Source organism: Dipodomys spectabilis, unplaced genomic scaffold (genome assembly GCF_019054845.1).
Source record: "Dipodomys spectabilis isolate Male_0828 unplaced genomic scaffold, ASM1905484v1 ptg000173l, whole genome shotgun sequence".
NCBI lineage: Eukaryota > Metazoa > Chordata > Mammalia > Rodentia > Heteromyidae > Dipodomys > Dipodomys spectabilis.
This window is the reverse complement of record NW_024870850.1, coordinates 2,954,360-2,973,653: the sequence shown is the minus strand read 5'-3', so window position 1 is coordinate 2,973,653 and position 19,294 is coordinate 2,954,360. Positions and strand designations below refer to the sequence as shown.

Below are 19,294 nucleotides of genomic sequence, written 5' to 3'. Positions count from 1 at the left end.
CATAACCTGTAGCTAGGCAACATAGAATTGTCTCGTTCATGACTATTGACATGGAGCAGGTTTACCATGAAAAAAGGCCTTGTGATCCTTTATGGAATGAGTAGTAGTCAGAAACATTATTTCAGTCCTCTATATACTTTTGTTTTGTTTTACTTCATGTTGTGTGCCAATCCAGAATTATGAGGCAGATATTAAAGACAATGAGGGACATTATAGAATTTAGTTTTTCTGTTTTAATGCTTGGATTCACTTCATCATAAGATGCATCTTTTAGCTGCACCCTTTTCTGAAGAAGATCCAATTTCATAATCCTGCTGGAGACAAAGTGATTTTGAATGAGAAAGAGAAATTAGATACAGACTATGACATTGTGAACAATTGGAATTTTCCAGAAGGCCTTGAATTTAAGGTGAAAGTAGGACTATTTTCTCCATATGCTCCACATGGTCATCAACTGTCAATATCTGAAGATACGATAGAGTGGACCATACGAACTACTGAGGTGAGTTGAACCTAACTACAATGATTTTAACTTCATGGAAGCAAAATAATCCCTATATTTTAAGCCCCTCTATTCTCACTAATTATCCAAGCATTGGATAATTATTACCATCTAGAGGAATTTTTTTATTTGTTGTCTCTGGGATAGAAAAGGAATATATGAATTCTAGGTTTCTAAACTTTATTGTAATTAGTAAAAATACAAGTGACAAAATTCCTGAGGAATCCATTCATAAATAGAAAAGTTCATTTTGCTCCACACTGTAGTTGTTTTAGTCTAGGCTTACTTGATCTGTAATTTAGGCATCAGGGTGACAGGAATCAGAAAGATTTTTTTTCTGTATCAGAAGATTTTTATTTCTTGGTAATTGGAAAGCAGAGAGGAAGAAAGGAGGGTTTCACATAACCTTATGTAGGGGATGTCCATATTTAGGGAATACTTTGACAGCTTCAGTGAGGGCTTTCATATTTTATGAATCAGTGGAAGTGAATTTACCAGGCACCATGCTCATTACTAGGCTCATGCCTGTAACCTTAGCTGCTCAAGAGGCTGAGATCTGAGGACTGCAGTTTGGAGTCAGATGGGGCAAGAAAGTTATGAGACTCTTATCTTCCATTAACCACAAAAAATTAGAAATGAGCTGTGGCCTCAATTGGTAGTATTAGCATTGATTAAATAAACTAAGGGACAGTGCCCTGGACTAGAGTTCCAGCTCCAAGACCAGCATGCATATGCACCTGTGGGCACACCCATGTGCATGCATGCACACAAACACCCACACCCACACAATGAATTTTAGAATTTCCTTAGTATTAACCATTAATGACTATCTTAGTATTATGTTCACCTCTTAAAGATTGAACACTTTACAATGGTACCTGGGACTGCAGAAAGAAGAGTATAGCACATAAGCTTTTGGGGATGATGACATAAGGAATCTGTAACTATCCATTCAACTGATTGGCTTTATGTGTATAGAAAGTGTGTTTAATGGTCCAATTTCTAAGAAAATTTAATGATTTTCGTGTGGTAGGTAAACGTTTGAACAGTTACCAACACATATATGATTTTCCTCAGATTCCTCACTCAATTTGCAGTGAGAGTTGTGGTTCTGGATTCAGGAAATCCTCTCAGGAGGAAAAGGCTGCCTGTTGCTTTGACTGTATCCCTTGCCCAGAAAATGAGATTTCTAATGGGACAGGTAAGTCCTTGACTTATGTAGTAGTTCTCTGTAATGTTCTCTGATTAATCCAAGTGAAAAAAAGCAAGATCGCAGAGTCAAAGCTACCTTTCCTTCAGTTTCTAACAATTGATAATATTGTTCCTTCAAACTATATAAATCTTGGACCTGAATTATATCTGGCATTATTTTTCTTCTAGTCTAATATGCATGGATATCTATCTAGAAAACTTACTTCTCCATCAATAAGGGAAGTTTAACTTCTATCCTAATACTAAATACAAAGCCTTATTAAGATAGGGTATCCATGTTCTTTCAGATTGCTGTTATAAAACAATGAAAACATCGATCATATCACAGTGAATAGAACTTCTCTTGACAGAGGACAGGTGCTGAGAAGATGGGATTGGTTTAAGAAATAGAGAAGTTTTATGTGTAGCATGATGTTAGAGATTCTGAGAATAGGTTGATCCTCTGTTCCCCACTGCTTCACAGGTAAACAGGAGAGACAAATATAATGTCATGTATTTAAGAATGTGCCCTAGGGCTTCTATTAACATTTCACAGACCTATATATTAAAGTGCATGCCATATCCACAATTTTCATTGGGGCTTAAGGAGCTGTACAAAGAGTGCTAAGAATGAATGGTATAGCAGCGAAAAATAGTGTAGAAAATCATTAGGATATTAAAAATGACAAAAGGGACATATTATCAATATGGATGATAGTCACTAAAGATTCAATCTGACAAAAAAAACCCACAATGTAGGAGTGAGGTTAAGGTTATGGTTTAGACCTGAAAAAGAAAATCAAAACAGAACTTAGAAAATAGAAAAACCTCCCATGCTCTTGGATTGGTAGGATCAACATCATGAAAAGTAGCAATATTTCCAAGGCTATCTACAAATTAAATGTGATAGCTATCAATATTCCAACCTCATTCTTCAATGAAATAGAAGAGGCAATCCAAAAATTAATATGGAACAATAAAAGACCCTGAAAAGCAAAAATGATCCTTAACAGAAAGAACGGTGCTGGAGGAATATCAATACCAAATTTCAAACTCTACTACAAAGCCATAGTAATCAAAACAACTTGGTAGTGGCACAAGAACAGACCTCAGGACTAATGGAATAGAATGGAAATCCCAGAAATGAACCCACAAACCAATAGCCACCTAATCTTTGCTAGGGGAGCTAAAAAATAGAATGAAAGAAAGACAGCCTCTTCAGTAAATGATGCTGGCAAAATTGGTTTATCACTTGCAGAAAACTAAAGCTAGAACCTTATATATCATCCTGCACCAGAATCAACTCCAAATGGATCAAAGACCTCAGAGTCAAAGAAGATACCCTGAAAACATTACAGGATGGAATAGGAGAAATCCTAGGTCTCCTTGACACAGGCTGAAATTTTCTTAATAGAGACGCAGATACACAACAAATCAAAGAAATGTTGGACAAATGGGATTGCATGAAATTGCAGAGCTTCCGAATGGCAAAGGACATAGCTAGCAAGATCAAAGAAGGCCCACGGATTGGAACAAGATCTTCACTAGCCATCCAACAGACAAGGATCTCATATCTAAAATTAAATCAAAAAATTAAATCCCCAACAACAAATCCTCAAATAAATAAATAAATAAATAAATTAATGACTAAAGACTTAAAGAGAATCTTCTCTGAAGAGGAAAGAAAGATGGCCAATAGACACATGAAGAAATGCTCATAAAAGAAATGTGAATCGGGGCTGGGAAGGTGGCTCAGTGGTAGAGCGCTTGCCTTGCATGCATGGGGCCCTGGGTTTGATTCCTCAGCACCACATAAGCAAAAAGAAAAAAGCTGGAAGTGGCGCTGTGGCTCAAGTGGTAGAGTGCTAGGCTTCAGCTGAACAGCAGCCAGGCCCAGAGTTCAGGCCCCACGACCGGACCCCCCCCCCCCCACCAAAAAAAAAGAAATGTAAATCAAAACAACATTGAGATACTACCTCACCCCAGTTAGAATGGCTATAATCAAGAACTCTAATAACAACAGACGCTGGAGGGGATGTGGACAGAAGAGAACCTTACTGCATTGTTGTGGGAGTGTAAACTTGTTCAACCACTTTGGAAAGTAGTATGGAGGTTCCTCAAAAGACTCCACATAGAGCTCCCCTATGACCCAGCAATCCCACTTTCGGGCATTTACTGAAATGATCACAAACAAGACTATACTAAAGCTACCAGCACGACTATGTTTATTATACATTATTTACCATAGCTAAGATATGAACCAATCCAGACGCCCCTCAGTAGATGAATGGATCAAGAAAATGTGGGATATATATATATATATATGTATATATATATACATACATATATATATATAATGGAATTCTATGCTTCCATCAGAAAGAATGACATTACCCCATTTGTTAGGAAATGGAAAGACTTGGAAAATATTATATCAAGTGAAGTAAGCCAGGCGCAAAGAAACATAGGCCCCATGGTTTCCCTTATTTGCAATTACTAGTATATGTCTGAGACAAGCAGAAATGATCAGATAAGTTGATGTTAGGAGAAATTAGCCCCAAGATAAGGACTCAAATGGATTTTCTTTCATGCGATTGTTTCTAAAGTATTTATAAGATGATTTCTTTGTTGCTTTGAATTCCTTCCCCTGCAGTATAATCCCTGTTTTCACTGTATTTGATGTTGGTATGATTTGTAGAGGGGAAGGAAAAAAACAAATTTTTTGAATAGGTATACAGGTGGACCCATTGCAACAATGAGATGTACAAGACATTATGTTGAAAAATGATCTTTAGAACTTTGTTGGGGTGAGGGGTGAAGGAAACGAGTGGTGGGTGATGGGGATGCAGGGGGTATGGGAAGGAATGGTAAGGAGACACAAAGGAAGAGGCAACAATGCTTGATCAGAAATGTACTCATTACTTTGCCCATATAATTGTAACTTCTCTGTACAGTATTTTCACAATAAAAAGGTTTACAGTTTAGAAAAGAGTAAAATAAAACAGTATTAAGCATTTATTTTATTTTATTTTGAAAATACCATACAGAGGGGTTACAATTACATGAGCACGGTAATGAGTACATTTCTGATCAAGCATTGTTGCGTCCTCCCTTTTTTTTCCCTTCCCACTCTTCCCCCCATCTCCGAAGTTGTAAATTTTGTTTTTTGACATAAAGTCTTGTACATCTCATTGTTGCAATGGGTCCACCTGTATCCCTATTTAAACAATTTGTTTTTCCCTTTCCCTCTCAAATTGTACCAACATTATTATTTGATTAGTATAGAGGTGATATACAGAGTGGTTATTGTTACATAAATCATACAATGAGTACAATTCTTTTTGAACCATGCCTCCCGTCCCCTCACTTTCTCTAAGATTTTCTCTCTTAAAGTGTACAAGATGTACACTTTAAGCCAGGCGCTGGAGGCTCACGCCTGTAATCCTAGCTACTCAGGAGGCTGAGATCTGAGGATCGCGGTTCAAAGCCAGCCCCGGCAGGAGAGACCGTGAGACTCCTATCTCCAATAAACCACCAGAAAACCGGAAGTGGCGCTGTAGCTCAAGTGGTAGAGCGCTCGCCTTGAGCTGAAGAGCTGAGGGACAGCGCCCAGGCCCAGAGTTCAAGCCCCACGACCGACCAAAAAAATAACAATAAAAAATAAAAAAGAATAAAAGATGTACACTTCATTTTCCACATTGTGTCTATTGAGTACCACTCTTGTTTTTATTCACCCTATGTCCTACCTTCTCTGTGCCCCTCTTTACCATTCAATATACAAACTAACAAAGAAAAGGAAAAGAAATCAACACATCAACTAAAAAAATCTCATTTCCTTTTCTTGGAGTTCATTTCATATTATTTTATATGATCATATTCACATAGCTATTGAGTCTTTGTCAACCACTCCTCTGCATATCCTTCTTTGGCCTCAGTGTGTGAATGTCTAGAGTCCTATATAATGTATCATGTTCCATTGTGTGTGTGTATATGTGTGTGTATATATATACACACTGAATGAATAACACACTCAATGAATAAATGGATTGAATGATACCTCTATCTATATATGATGACTTAAATATATAATATATAGGTATATGATATTTACATTTATATAAAATCTGTATCTCTCTCTCTCTACATATGTCATTTAGTGTGTTTACTTGAAGATTTATTGGCACAATCTTGACACTGTAAATGAATGAAACTATGAAACCTATGTTTCCTTGGCTCTGGCTTACATGGCTTTCTGCTTTTCAAGTGTTTCCATTTCCTTATGAATAGTACAATATCATTTTTTCTGATGGATGAGTAGAATTCCATTGTTTATATATACCCCATTATCTTGATTCATTTGCCAGTGATTCCACATCTTGGCTACGGTAAACAGTGTCGCAATTAACATGGTTGTTCTGGTAGTCCTAAGTTTGTCATTGTGTTTTATTGGATAAATGCACAGGAATGGGATTGCTGTGTCAAAGAGTAGCTCTCTGTTTAGGCTTTTGAGGAACCTCCACACTGCTTAGCAGAATAGATGAATAAGTTTACATTCCAACAGTGTAACATTTCCCTTTTGGCATCATCTCTGCCAGCATTTGTAATTGTTATTTTCTTGATAATGCCTATTCTAAACAGAGGGAGCTGGAATCACAAATGTTAACTTTGAACATTCTATATACTAACTGGTAATACTTTTATGATCACAAACACTGACATGTTTTAACTTTAAGCAGGGAGATTTGAATTTTCATTGAAGAAAGTGCATTATTGAAAGGGGTTATTTGTCTTCCTTTCCAGACATGGAGCAGTGTGTGAAGTGTCCAGATCATCTATATGCCAACTCAGAGAGAAACCAGTGTGTCCTGAGGGCTGAAAGTTTCCTGGCTCATGGAGAACCCTTGGGCATGGCCCTGGCCTGCATGGCTCTCTGCTTGTCCACTCTCACTGCTGTTATTCTTGGGGTTTTTGTGAGGTACCAAAACACTCCCATTGTCAAGGCCAACAATCGGGCTCTCAGCTACATCTTACTAATCTCTCTCATTTTTTGTTTCCTCTGTTCTTTGCTCTTTATTGGCCGTCCAAACATGGTCACCTGCATCCTGCAGCAGATAGCATTTGGAGTTGTGTTCACTGTGGCTGTTTCTACAGTGTTGGCCAAAACAGTGACTGTGGTTTTGGCCTTCAAGGCTACTTCTCCAGGGAGAATGATGAGGTGGCTGCTGGTATCTGGGGCTCCTAAGTTCATCATCCCTATCTGTACTTTGATCCAAGTGAGTCTCTGTGGACTCTGGCTGGGAACCTCTCCTCCTTTTATTGACACAGATGCATACTCTGAACATGGCCATGTTATCATCCTGTGCAACAAGGGCTCCCTCACTGCCTTCTACTGTGTCCTGGGCTACCTGGGCTCCCTGGCCCTGGCCAGCTTCACTGTGGCTTTTCTGGCCAGGAACCTGCCTGATACCTTCAATGAAGCCAAGTTCCTGACCTTCAGCATGATGGTGTTCTGCAGTGTGTGGCTCACTTTCCTGCCTGTCTACCACAGTGCCAAAGGGAAGGTCATGGTAGCTGTTGAGGTCTTCTCCATCTTGGCCTCCAGTGCAGGGCTCCTGTGCTGCATCTTTGTCCCCAAGTGCTACATCATCTTGTTGAAATCCAATAGAAATTCTCTGCATGGCTTCAGGGAGAAAATACATCTTTGAGAAGATAAGATTTAAGATTAACCACATGTGTTTGATCAATGTATAAAAGGTCTCAACTAAATCTACACAATTTTCCCAGTACGCTCTTAGTTTATACTATGGGAATTACTTCAATGAGTAAATTGCCCTGACTAGTTTGTCTAGAGCTGATATCACAATAGTGGTATAATTGTAACTATCACTATCTTAATGTGAATTTTGTATGTATGTTGTTTGTTCAATTCAATCTGCATTTAATACTATTTTTCACAATTAGCATATTATCCCTGTTCTTTTACCTTATTTTTGATTTCTCAATTACTTTTCAAAACATGTAAACAAAATACTTCCTTATATCTTATTTATTAATGAATTCCATTAATATTTTCATTTTAACATAGTTCTATATTGTACTATGCTCATTAGGGTATGTTGTATTCAGTAGTTCTATATTGTCACTCATTTGCCTTTGGAATTATGGAAAAGGCCGTTTATACGCTCCGAAAATCCTCTTCAACTTTGTCACACAATAGACTGCAATAACCAGAAAGAAGAGAAAAAAAAAAAAAAACTAATGAATGCTGGTTGGTGCATTTCTCACCTGTAATGACTTCCTAGCATTCATGAGTATCCAACATGGGAAAGAATTGAGCCAGGTATAGTGGCTTATGACTGAAGTCCATGGTACTCACATTGCTGAGATTGAGAGGATCACAGTTCATGGACAGCCCTGGCACAAATTTCATGAGACTACTTCTCAACCTATAGCTCGGTGTGGTAGCACATGCTTTATATTCCAGCAGTGTAGGGGTGTGTGTGGCACATGCTTTATATTCCAGTAGTGTAGGGGCTGAAATCTGAAAGACTGTGATACCAGGCCATTCTAGGCTAAAAACAAGTGTATGAGATACCCATGTAAATAGAAGAAGCAACACATCATGGAATATGCCTGTCATCCCAGCGATTGCAGGAGCCATCAATAGAAGCACTGCAGTGCAAGTATGGGCATAGGTGAAAAGAAAGAAACTAACAAAAAAAGTCAGTGCAAGGAAGGGCTGGAGTTACGGCTCATTCTGCAGCATCTGCCTAGCAAGCTTGTTACCTAGATTGACATCTCAGTTCAGTTATCAAGAAAGTATTGCCAATTGGGTTTGCTTCACAATGAAAAGAATCTGCACAGACCAAAAAACAACAATACAACCAAGAGTGAAAAGATAGCCAGTGCATTGGTAGAAAATTCTTAGCTATAATATTAAAAATAATCACATGTGATATGTAGGAAATTAACATAAGCTTCCTAGAAAAACATAATAAAATATTATGCAAGGAATTTTCCTAAATGAAATCCAGAAAATTATTTCTAACATTTATATTCACATATATTAATTCTATAAGGAAGTACAAGCCACAATGTGGTGGCAAGTCTCACGCTTGCTACAGCCATACTACCTAGAGCAATCCCAGTCTAATTTGATTATTCTTTTTAAGGTGTCATGTTTATGTTTGTTTGTTTGTTTGTTTTTTGGTTATAGAATTTTCTCATGAGGACTCACGCCTTTGATGGTGGGTTTAGTCATCTAAACTCTTTCAGTTGAAGATATTTCTTGTGTTCTGGGCAGACTGGGTAGGTTAGTACTAGTATGCATTGTCCTGCCACTGACCTGGTGGTATACCTGGGGGTATAACTCAGGAATAACAATAAGTCATCACCAATGCAGATAGTTACATGAAGTAAAAAAGCATCATCTACACAAGCAATCCTATTATTCATGGTAAGGTGGGTGGTTAGGGAAGTAAGATTATTCATGTTTTTAAAAGTTGAGTGGCAAAATTGGGGGTTTGTATGAGAAGAATTAGAGGAAGAAGAAAAGGAGAAAGGGGTTAATTGTATTTTTAATTTTTATTTATATTTTATTGTGAAAATACTGTACAGAGGGGTTACAATTACATGGGCAAGATAATGAGTACATTTCTTTTTAAGCATTGTAGCCTCCTCCTTTGTTTCCCCTTCCCATCCCTTCCCATCCTTCCCACAAACCCCACCCAATTCTCCGCCCCCTCACCAAAGTTGTAAAGTTCGTTTTCGATATAACAACTTGTACTGCTCATGGTGGCAATGGGTCCACTAGTACCCTTATTTAAACGACTTGTTTTTCCCCTTCACCTCCACAAATTATACCTACATCAAATACAGTGAAAGCAGGGGTTATACTATGGGGGAGGGACATACAAAACAACAAAGAAATAATCTTATAAATGTGTTAGAAACAATCGCAAGAAAGAAAAAAAAAGATTTGAATACATATCTTAGGGTTCATTTCCCTAACATCACCTTATCTGACCTTTTCTGCTTGACTCAGACATATACTAGATATTACAAATAAGGAAAACCATGGGACCTATGTTTCTTTGGCCTTGGCTAACTTCACTTAATATAATTTTTTCCAAGCCTTTCCATTTCCTAACAAATGGGGCAATGTCATTCTTTCTGATGGAGGCATAGAATTCCATTCTGTATATATACCACATTCTCTTGATCCACTCATCTACTGAGGGGCATCTGGGTTAGTGCCATATCTTAACTATAGTAAATAATGCTGCAATAAACATAGTTGTACTGGTAGCTTTAGTGTGGTCTTGTTCGTAAACATTTGAGTAAATGCCCAAAAGTGGGATTTCTGGGTCATAGGGGAGCTCTATGTGGAGTCTTTTGAGGAACCTCCATACTGCTTTCCAAAGTGGTTGAACAAGTTTACACTCCCACCAACAATGCAGTAAGGTTCATTCTGTCAACATCACCTCCAGCATCTGTTGTTATTAGAGTTCTTGAATTTTGCCATTCTAACTGGAGTGAGGTGGTATCTTAATGTTTTGATTTGCATTTCTTTTATAGCTAGGGAGGTTGAGCATTTCTTCATGTCTATTGGCCATCCTTCTTTCCTCTTCAGAGAAGTTTCTTTTTAAGTCTTAAGCCCAATTATTTATTGGGCAGTTGTTTCTTTGAGGATTTGTTGTTGGGGGATTTAATTTTTTGAGTTCCAAGTATATTTTAGATATGAGACCCTTGTCTGTTGTATGGCTAGTGAAGATCTTGTCCCAATCCGTGGGCTTTCTATTGATCTTGCTAGCCATGTCTTTTGCCATGTAGAAGCTCTGAAATTTCATGCAATCCCATTTGTCCAACATTTCTTTGACTTGTTGTGTTTCTGGGTCTCTATTAAGAAAATTTCAGCCTGAGCCAAGGAGACCTAGGGTTTCTCCTATTTCATCCTGTAATGCTTTCAGAGTGTCTCCTTTGATCCATTTCGAGTTTATTCTAGTGCAGAGTGATATATATGGATCTAGCTTTAGTTTTCTACAAGTAGTTAACCAATTTTGCCAGCATCATTTACTGAAGAGGCTGTCTTTCTTCCATTCCATTTTTTTAGCTCCCTTATGGAAGATTAGTTGGCTATAGGTCTGTAGGTTCATTTTTGGGTTTCAGTTCTATTCCATTGGTCCTGAGGTCTGTTCTTGTGCCAGTACCAAGCTGTTTTGATTACTATGGCTTTACAGTAGAGTTTGAAATTTGGTATTGATATTCTTCCAGCAGTGTTCTTTCCATTGAGGAGCATTTTTGCTATTCGGGGTCTTTTATTGTTTTATATGAATTTTTGGATTGCCTCTTCTATTTCCTTGAATAATGAGGTTGGAATTTTGATAGATATCGCATTGAATTTGTAGATAGCCTTGGGAAGTATTGGCATTGTCATGATGTTGATCTTTCCAATCCAGGAGCGTGGGAGTTTTTGCCATTTTCTAAGTTCTGTTTTGATATCCTTTTTCAAGTTTTTAAAGTTTTCATCATAAAGGTGCTTCACTTCTTTGGTTAAGTTAATTCCTAGGTATTTTATTTTTTGTGGGGCTATTGCAAATGTAGTTGCTTTCCTAATTTCAGCCACACTTTTCTCATTGTTGGCATACAGAAAAGCCATTGATTTTTGGGGGTTATTTTAGACCCTACTACTTTGCCAAAATTTTGAATCAGCTTGAGTAATTTGGGAGAGGAGTCTATGGGATTCTTTAAATACAAGATCATGTCATCTGCAAAGAGGGAGAGTTTTATTTCTTCTTTCCCTATTTGGATCCCCTTTGTGTTTGCATTTTGTCTTATTGCTGTAGCTAGGCATTCTAATACTAGATTGAAGAGAAGTGGAGAGAGTGGGCATCCTTGTCTTGTTCCTGAGTTAAGAAGAAATGGCTTTAATTTTTCACCATTAAGTATAATGCTGGCTGTAGGTTTGTCATATACAACCTTTATTGTATTGAGGAATGTTCCATGGATTCCTAATTTTTCCAAAACCTTCATCATAAACGGGTGTTGGATATTGTCAAATGCTTTTTCTGCATCTATTGAAATAACGCTGTAGATCTTGTCCTTGCTCCTGTTGATGTGATGAATTATATTAATTTGCGTATATTGGACCAGCTTTGCATCCCTGAAATGAATTCTGTTTGATCGTGGTGTATGATTTTTTGGATGAATTGTTGAAGTCGATTGGCCAAAATTTTGTTGAGAAGTTTTGCATCAATGTTCATCAAAGAAATGGGTCTATAGTTCTTTTTCTTTGATGAGTCCCTGCCTGGTTTTGGGATGAGGGTTATCATGGCTTCATAGAATGTGTTCGGTAGTGAATTTTCTCTTTCAATTTCATTGAAGAGTTGGAGGAATATTAGTGTGAGCTCTGCTTTGAATGCCTTGTAGAATTCTGCTGTAAAATCATCTGGTCCTGTACTTCTCTTAGATGGGATGTCTTTTACTGCGGTTTCTATTTCAATGCTTGATATGGGCCTGTTAAGATGGTTTAACTCATCTTGGTTTAGTTTTGGCATGTCAATATTTGCTAGGAAAAGGTCCATTTCTGCTAAGTCCTCAAACTTATTAGCATAAAGTTTTGAGAAGTATTCCCTTATAATGTTCTGAATCTTGGTTGTTTCTGTGGTGATGTTTCCATTCTCATCTCTGAGTTTGTTTATTTGGGTGTGTTCTCTTCTTTTTCTGATAAGATTTGCTAAGGATCTGTCAATTTTGTTAATTTTTTCGAAGAACCAATTCTTTGTTTTGTTAATTCTTTCTATAGTTTTTTTTTGGATTCTAATTCATTAAATTCTGATTTAATTTTAATTATTTCTTTCCATCTACTGGATTGGGGTTTATCTTGCTGTTCTTTTTCAAGGAGGTTCAGATGTGTCATTAAATTGTTGGTTTCAGATCTCTCCAATTTGTTGATGTAGGAACTCAGAGCTATAAACTTGCCCATGAGTACTGCCTTTGCTGTGTTCCAGAGGAGCTGGTGATTTGTGTGCTCAATTTTATTGAATATCATGAAGATTTGAATTTAGTTTCTAGTCTTTTCCATGACCCACTCGTGGTTCAGCAGTGTGTTGTTCAGCTTCCATTTGTTACCGGACTTTCTTTGGTGGCTTTTGGTGTTGAGTTCTAATTTTATTCCCTTTTGTTCAGAGAGAATGCAGTGTTTCTGAATTTGGACAAGTTTGCTTGTGGCCTAAAATGTGGTCTATTTTGGAAAATGTTCCATGTGCTGTTGAGAAAAACGTGTATCCTGATGCTGCTGTGAAATATTTGGTAGATGTCTATTAAATCTAGTTGATCCATGCAATTTTTAGATCTGTGGTTTCTCTGTTGAGTTGTTGCCGAGTTGATCTATCTAGTGGGGAGAGTGGTGTGTTAAAATCCCCAACAATTAATGTCTTTGGATCTATGTGGGATTTGAGGGAAAGTAGTGTTTCTTTGATAAATTTGGGTGCTCCATTGTTTGGCGAATAGATATTTAGAATTGTAATATCCTACTGAAGAAGAGATCCCTTAATAAGTATGTAGCGACCTTTTTCATCTCTTCTCATGAATTTTAATTTGAAGTCTATTTTATCTGATATTAGGATTGCAACTCTTGCTTGTTTATGGGGGCCGTTTGCTTATTAGATTTTGTTCTAGCCTTTACCATTGAAAATGTGTTTTTTTTATGGGCAAGATGTGACTCCTGAAGGCAGCCTATAGAAGGATATTTCTTTTTAATCCAACTAGACAGTCTATGTCGCTTAATTGGAGAACTAAGTTCATTAATGTTGAGAGATAGGACTGAGAGGTATTTGGGAGTTCCTGCCATATTATCCACCTTCTTGGTGGCTGTGAAAACTGGGTTCTTCCTATGGTTCTTGGATTCTCAGTTTGGGTGCAGTTTCTTGGCCTTTATTGTGGTCTTGTTGGTTTTCTATGTGTAGGACATCTTTAAGAATCTTTTGTAGGGCTGGTTTGGTGGAGATGTATTGTTTCAATTTTTCTTTGCTATGGAAGGTTTTTATTTGGTCTTCAGTTATGAAGGAGAGTTTAGCTGGGTACAGTATTCTTGGTTGATAGTTGTTTGTTTTTAGGGCATGGCGTACATCGTTCCAGGCTCTTCTTGCTTTGATTGTCTCTGCTGAGAAATCTGAGGTGATTCTAATTGGTTTCCCTTTATAGGTGATTAATCTTTTCTCCTTGACAGCTTTAAGGATCTTTTCCTTGGTCTGAGTTGATCCTGTATGGATTATAAGGTGATGGTGGGATGTCCTATTCTGGTCTGGTCTATTTGGAGTTCTAAAAACTTCTCGTATCTGAATAGGCCTATCTTTTTGCATGTTTGGGAAGTTCTCTGCTAGGATCCTGTTAAACAAATTTCCTAGACCATTAACTTCTGTTTCTAGGTGCTCCTCTACAAACATTATCCTCAGATTAGGCCTTCTGATGGTGTCTTCCAAGTGTTGGATAGATCTCTCATATTTCTTGGACTTGTCTTTGATGGTTCTATGCTCTTTGTCTGTAATATCTAGGCTGTCTTCAGTCCCTGAGATTCGATCTTCTGCATGGTCTAACCTGCTGTCAAGACTTTCTACTTTGTTTTTTATTTCTTTTCCTTCTAATTGGTCAGCTTTGATGGCTTCAAATTCTTTGTTGAAGCATTGTTCTAGATCTTGTGTGAACTTCTTTACTTCCTTAATTTGGTGTTCAGTGTTTATTCTCAAATCACTTAGTTGATTGGTTATGGATTCCTTGGACTCCCATTCTTCTGTTGGGCTCCATTCAGCATTCCCTTTGTGGTCTCCTTGACTTCCTTAAGCTCTTTGTTAATGGATTCCATGAATGCCTTTAGTGAACTTTTTGTCTTCTCCTCCTGCTCTCTCAATTCCTGTATTACTCTTTGCTTAGCTTCCTCAATTTCACACCATTCCAATAGTTCTGTTTGACTGTTCTCAGACTGCTCATGCCATTCCTGCCTTTCTCTTTGAGTATTCTCAAGCTGCTCATGCAAATAGTTTTTGAGTAGCTTCCTCATGCTCGTGATATTTCTGTATAAACCTTTAGTTTGCCTCCTCTCTCTCCCTATCACGCTCATACAAAGTCCTTTGTATGTTTTCAGTCTTTTCCTGTATTGGCCTTTGGTTTGCCTCCATTGATCTTGTTTGCCTCCTCTCTCTCCCTATCACGCTCATACAGAGTCCTTTGTATGTTTTCAATCTTTTCATTTATCATGTTTGCCAGCAGTGTTTGTAGAGCTATTTGGGAACTCTCTTCTGGATTATTCATTATCTGTTCTGTCCCCTATTATCATGAGTTGGTGTTGAGATACCCAGACTTGCCATTTTCCTTGTGTTTTTCCCTCTTACTCTGCCCATTTGGGATGAAAATAACACCAGTTTTGTGCTAGAACACTATCTTAAGGCAAGCATCAACTAAAGTCTGTATTTGCACAGTCAATAGTCTGCAGATACAATCTAGTTCAACAGATACATCTATTCAGCATCAAACAACTATATATTAATGGGCTACGAACCGCAAAGAATTTGGCAAACCAGAAATTATTAGTTTTAGGGAGAGATGTGGGTAAAAAATAGGAATAGAGAGATGTGGGAAGGCACAGGGAGAGTTAACTTAACCAAGTCCTAATCTCAAAGCAGGAAATAGGTTGGATAGGATGAAAGTAGAGGGAGAGAAAAAAAAGAAGAAAGAGAAAGGGAAAAAAGAGAAAAAAATAGAAAAGTAAAAATTAAAAATATTATGCAGAAACGAAAGCAAAATATTCAGAGAAGATTGTGGATATAATGAGAGAAGGGGGGGATATAAATGAGATATGAAAAACTTAAAAATAAAAATACTTAAAATATTATATAGGTATAAGGAGGTAGTACTGCTATTAAGGAATTTAAATCTAAGAGGTTTTGAATTGAGTAATAAATTTGTGGATTAAGTGTGTACACAACGGCGGATAAGGTCTAATAATCAATTAAGGGTATATATGAGGATGTGCAGAACAACAATTAAGTCACATAAAGAAGAACGAAAGAGAAGAAAAGGTAAAAAGAATAAGAGAGAAAGAAAAAAGATCAGAAGTTGAGTAGAGCTAAACAAAAAACAAAAAAAAAATTTTAACAAAACAAAGAAAGAAAAACGCACACACACACATACCCCTAAAATAAAATTTATAAGAGGAAAAAAAAGTTACTAGAAAACAATTTTTTTCAAAAAAGGTAAAAATTAAAAATTAAAAGAAAAGTTTTAGAAAAATTTTTTTATAAAAGGTACAAAAAAAAAAAGAAAAAAAAAAGTTCTTTGATTTTTTTGTGTGGGGTTGGAAAAATCCTGTATCTCCCTTGTGTCCTTAACCAGCCTCTTGTTGGAGACTCTGGTCTGCTTGTGGTGCTTGATTTTCCTGTGGCTTGGTTGGTTTCTTTTTTTTTTTTTTTTTTTTTGGGTCCGGTAGTGGGGCCTGAACTCTGGGCCTGGGCGCTGTCCCTCAGCTCTTCAGCTCAAGGCTAGCGCTCTACCACTTGAGCCACAGCGCCACTTCCGGCTTTTTTTTCTTTTTTTTTGCTTATGTGGTGCTGAGGAATCAAACCCAGGGCCTCAGGCATGCAAGGCAAGCGCTCTACCACTGAGCTACCTTCCCAGCCCTTGGTTGGTTTCTTAAGTCAGTTTGTTTGAACAGGCAGAAAAATGCTATGCTTTACCCAGGATTTTGTGATCCTCCTCCCAGGTTAGTTCAATAGGAGAGATATCTGCTTTGAGTATCACAAAAGAGGGAGATGGCTTTTTCCTCAAGTTTGGAGATGCTGTAATGAGGCTAGGTTCTGGGTAGACTTGAGCCTTTCAGCAAACAGTTGCTTTTCCCGGGGGGCTAGCTTGTGAGAAACTCACAGAGCCCAGCCTGGAGTTACTGTCAGGGTTTATGTTTACTGAATTTCAATTGATTGTCAAGGCTGCTAAAGGGAGGGGCATCCTCTGGCTCTGATTACCCAGTGAAGAAAGCCTTCCTGGGGCTGGGTGACTTTTCCCTGGGTGGAGCTGAGTCTGGCAGATCAGCTTAGGTTCTCGTGACCTGCTAAATGACTCTAGTTTTCTTCCAAGACCTGAGTTGGAGCTAGTAGTTCAGCCCATCTTTGTCAGTATCCAAGATGGAGTTCTTCTGTAGTGGGGGGTGGAGGTGTTGCCTTCCCTCTTCTGCTCCCTGACAAGGAATGAGGACATTAGGCTTCTACTCATGCTGCTGGAGTCTTAGTTCCTGGGTTGTCTCTGGTCTGCGAACTGCAGGATGAAGATGTCTGTTCCTTGTCGGTACTTGCTGGTGTTGAGTAGAATCTGCTTGCCCGCCGCTTCTGGCTCCTTGGTCCCGGACTCTCTGTGTTGCAGGTATGGCGGCTACAGCCTCCACTGCCACCACTGCCACCTCAGCGGCGGCAGCTGGCAAGTGCTCAAATCTGTCTCCTTGCCTGGATTTTTCCTCTCTGGCCTAACTCTCTGTTCTGTAATGGCACACTCGGTGTGATTCTTTGGCTTAGGACTGTTCACTGGAACTCTAAAACTGCTTTATATGTGAGAGCTTGTTTAACCTCCAGCTTCTCCTCCGCCATCTTCCCGGAACCTAAAGGGTTAATTGTGTATCCAGAAGGTAAAGAAAATAATGGTGAGCAGGGAGCTGATTCCATTAATGTGGCAAAGGACACTCTAGTCCAGTCTTTAGTGGATAGTTGACTTAACGATGGAAGAATATGTCATCAAGTGTAAATATGTGAAGAGCTTTTAAAATAGTAATGAATTTAAAAACATTAAAAGCATTTAAAATATTAACATTTAAATTGTTTAATTTAAATTTAAATAATATAATTTAATTTATTTAAACTACTTAAAATTTGAATTATTTAAAAATGTAAACAACAAAAATAATACTACTTCTTTGTTGTTGAGGCAAAGGACGTATTCAGACAGCGCAGTACGTGCTCTCCTCCCAACACTGGTCCTCCATTTTGTCCTTTTGTGTTTCTTCATGTAACTCTCTGTGCCTGCTGTATGTGCAGCCAGGTGTTAAGACTACACTGGGGACTGTTACTGGGACCTGGTGGGCTGGCCCTTTTTAGCATTGTCCAAAGTCCTTGATACAGTTATGTTTATCCTTATAATGCAACATTCACTTCTATAATCATGGTGTATAGGTTTGTTTGTGCTGGGTTGGTGTAGCAACCACTTGGAAAGCATTTCTATCTCTAATCTGCTATGCCTGATAACTCAAAGTCACTTTTCCAAAAAGGTGAAACTCATAGTTTCCTGAGTTCGGAGTATGTTGCCTCCTGAAACAACACAGAAAGGGACTCCTTAAAAGGGACTTCCTTCAGGAGATGGGTGGGACTTCAGTATTTCCTTCCACAAAATGGGTGGGATTTCCTCTACAAGACACTGGAGACTTCCACCAGGAGATCAGTGCACGAGAGCATTATTTTACAATCTTGTGGTAGGCAGCTTGAAACACATAGGTGGCCCCACTATGTTTGCAGCTGGGAAAACCTGTACTTCACCTATCCAAATTCATTCAAGACATCCTGAAGTACTGTGTAGTATTCTTCTCTTATCTGGCACTAATATAATTCAATGACTTTAGGAATGTAAGTCCCACTGTTTGACTTTGCCCATCATGGTTCTGAATTGAACTGTCTGATTAATTTTTGCTCTGATGCATAAACAAAACAAAACAAAACTCAATATACTATTGAGAACTGAGTGAATATGGGAACATATACACTGTCCTTGAAATGTACATCAGTAAAAGTCCTATACAAAGCAATAGAGAGGTTCCTAATAAAATCTAAAATATGTTGACCATATAAACTAGTGATATCATGCTAGGAAATGTATGTTATGGATTACAGGTTAGGATATAGCAGCCACACTTGGCAGACACATGTTTATTGCTGCATTATTCACAATAGTGAAGCTGTAAAACCAGCCCAAATGTCCTGAATTGAATAATTGTTTTAAAAATGTGCTTTATTATAGAGCAGATTGGCTAGAGATAATATTCTCTTAATTTTTTGTATTGAATTATCTTTTCAATTAGATTTTATTCAAGTTCACTAATCATTACCTTCTTTTACATGGTTTAAAATTAAAGAAATGACTTAAAACTGTAACATGATGATCTTCCATTGTGACAATTCCATCTGTTGATACAGTGTACATTGAAAAAGTTCACTCTATAACTTATAGTCCATTCCCCATTCATTCTTCCATTCTTTCATATAGTGTGTGCTGGGTTTCATTATGCTGTCTTCTGGTATATACATATGTTTGCAATTATATGTATATACACTTAGATATATGAATTTATTGATATACAAACTTCAATCCTCTTATCCTCTACGTGTCCTTTCATTATACTAATTCAATCTAAATATACTGGTCAAGAGTATTGATCATGGAGGTATTTCCTAACAGTGAATTTAACCAGGGTAACCTCAAACTAGGATATCAGCTTAAGTCTTGGTTATCATTCTCCTCCCGTAACTAATGTTGGATGCTCCTCTCTCCATAATGAATTATTTGGAATTGAGT

General features: G+C 37.8%; 1 protein-coding gene across 1 annotated transcript in view; it reads left to right on the top strand.

The window, feature by feature from the left end:
* The window catches only part of LOC122119905 (vomeronasal type-2 receptor 116-like), a 38,249-nt gene extending 30,851 nt beyond the window's left edge, over window positions 1–7,398 (top strand). The window contains exons 6-8 of the mRNA XM_042693962.1: window positions 275–502; window positions 1,580–1,703; window positions 6,494–7,398. Coding sequence (XP_042549896.1) covers window positions 275–502; window positions 1,580–1,703; window positions 6,494–7,398 — 1,257 coding nt within the window. The remainder of the gene's footprint in view (window positions 1–274; window positions 503–1,579; window positions 1,704–6,493) is intronic.
* The last annotated feature ends 11,896 nt before the right edge of the window (window positions 7,399–19,294 follow it).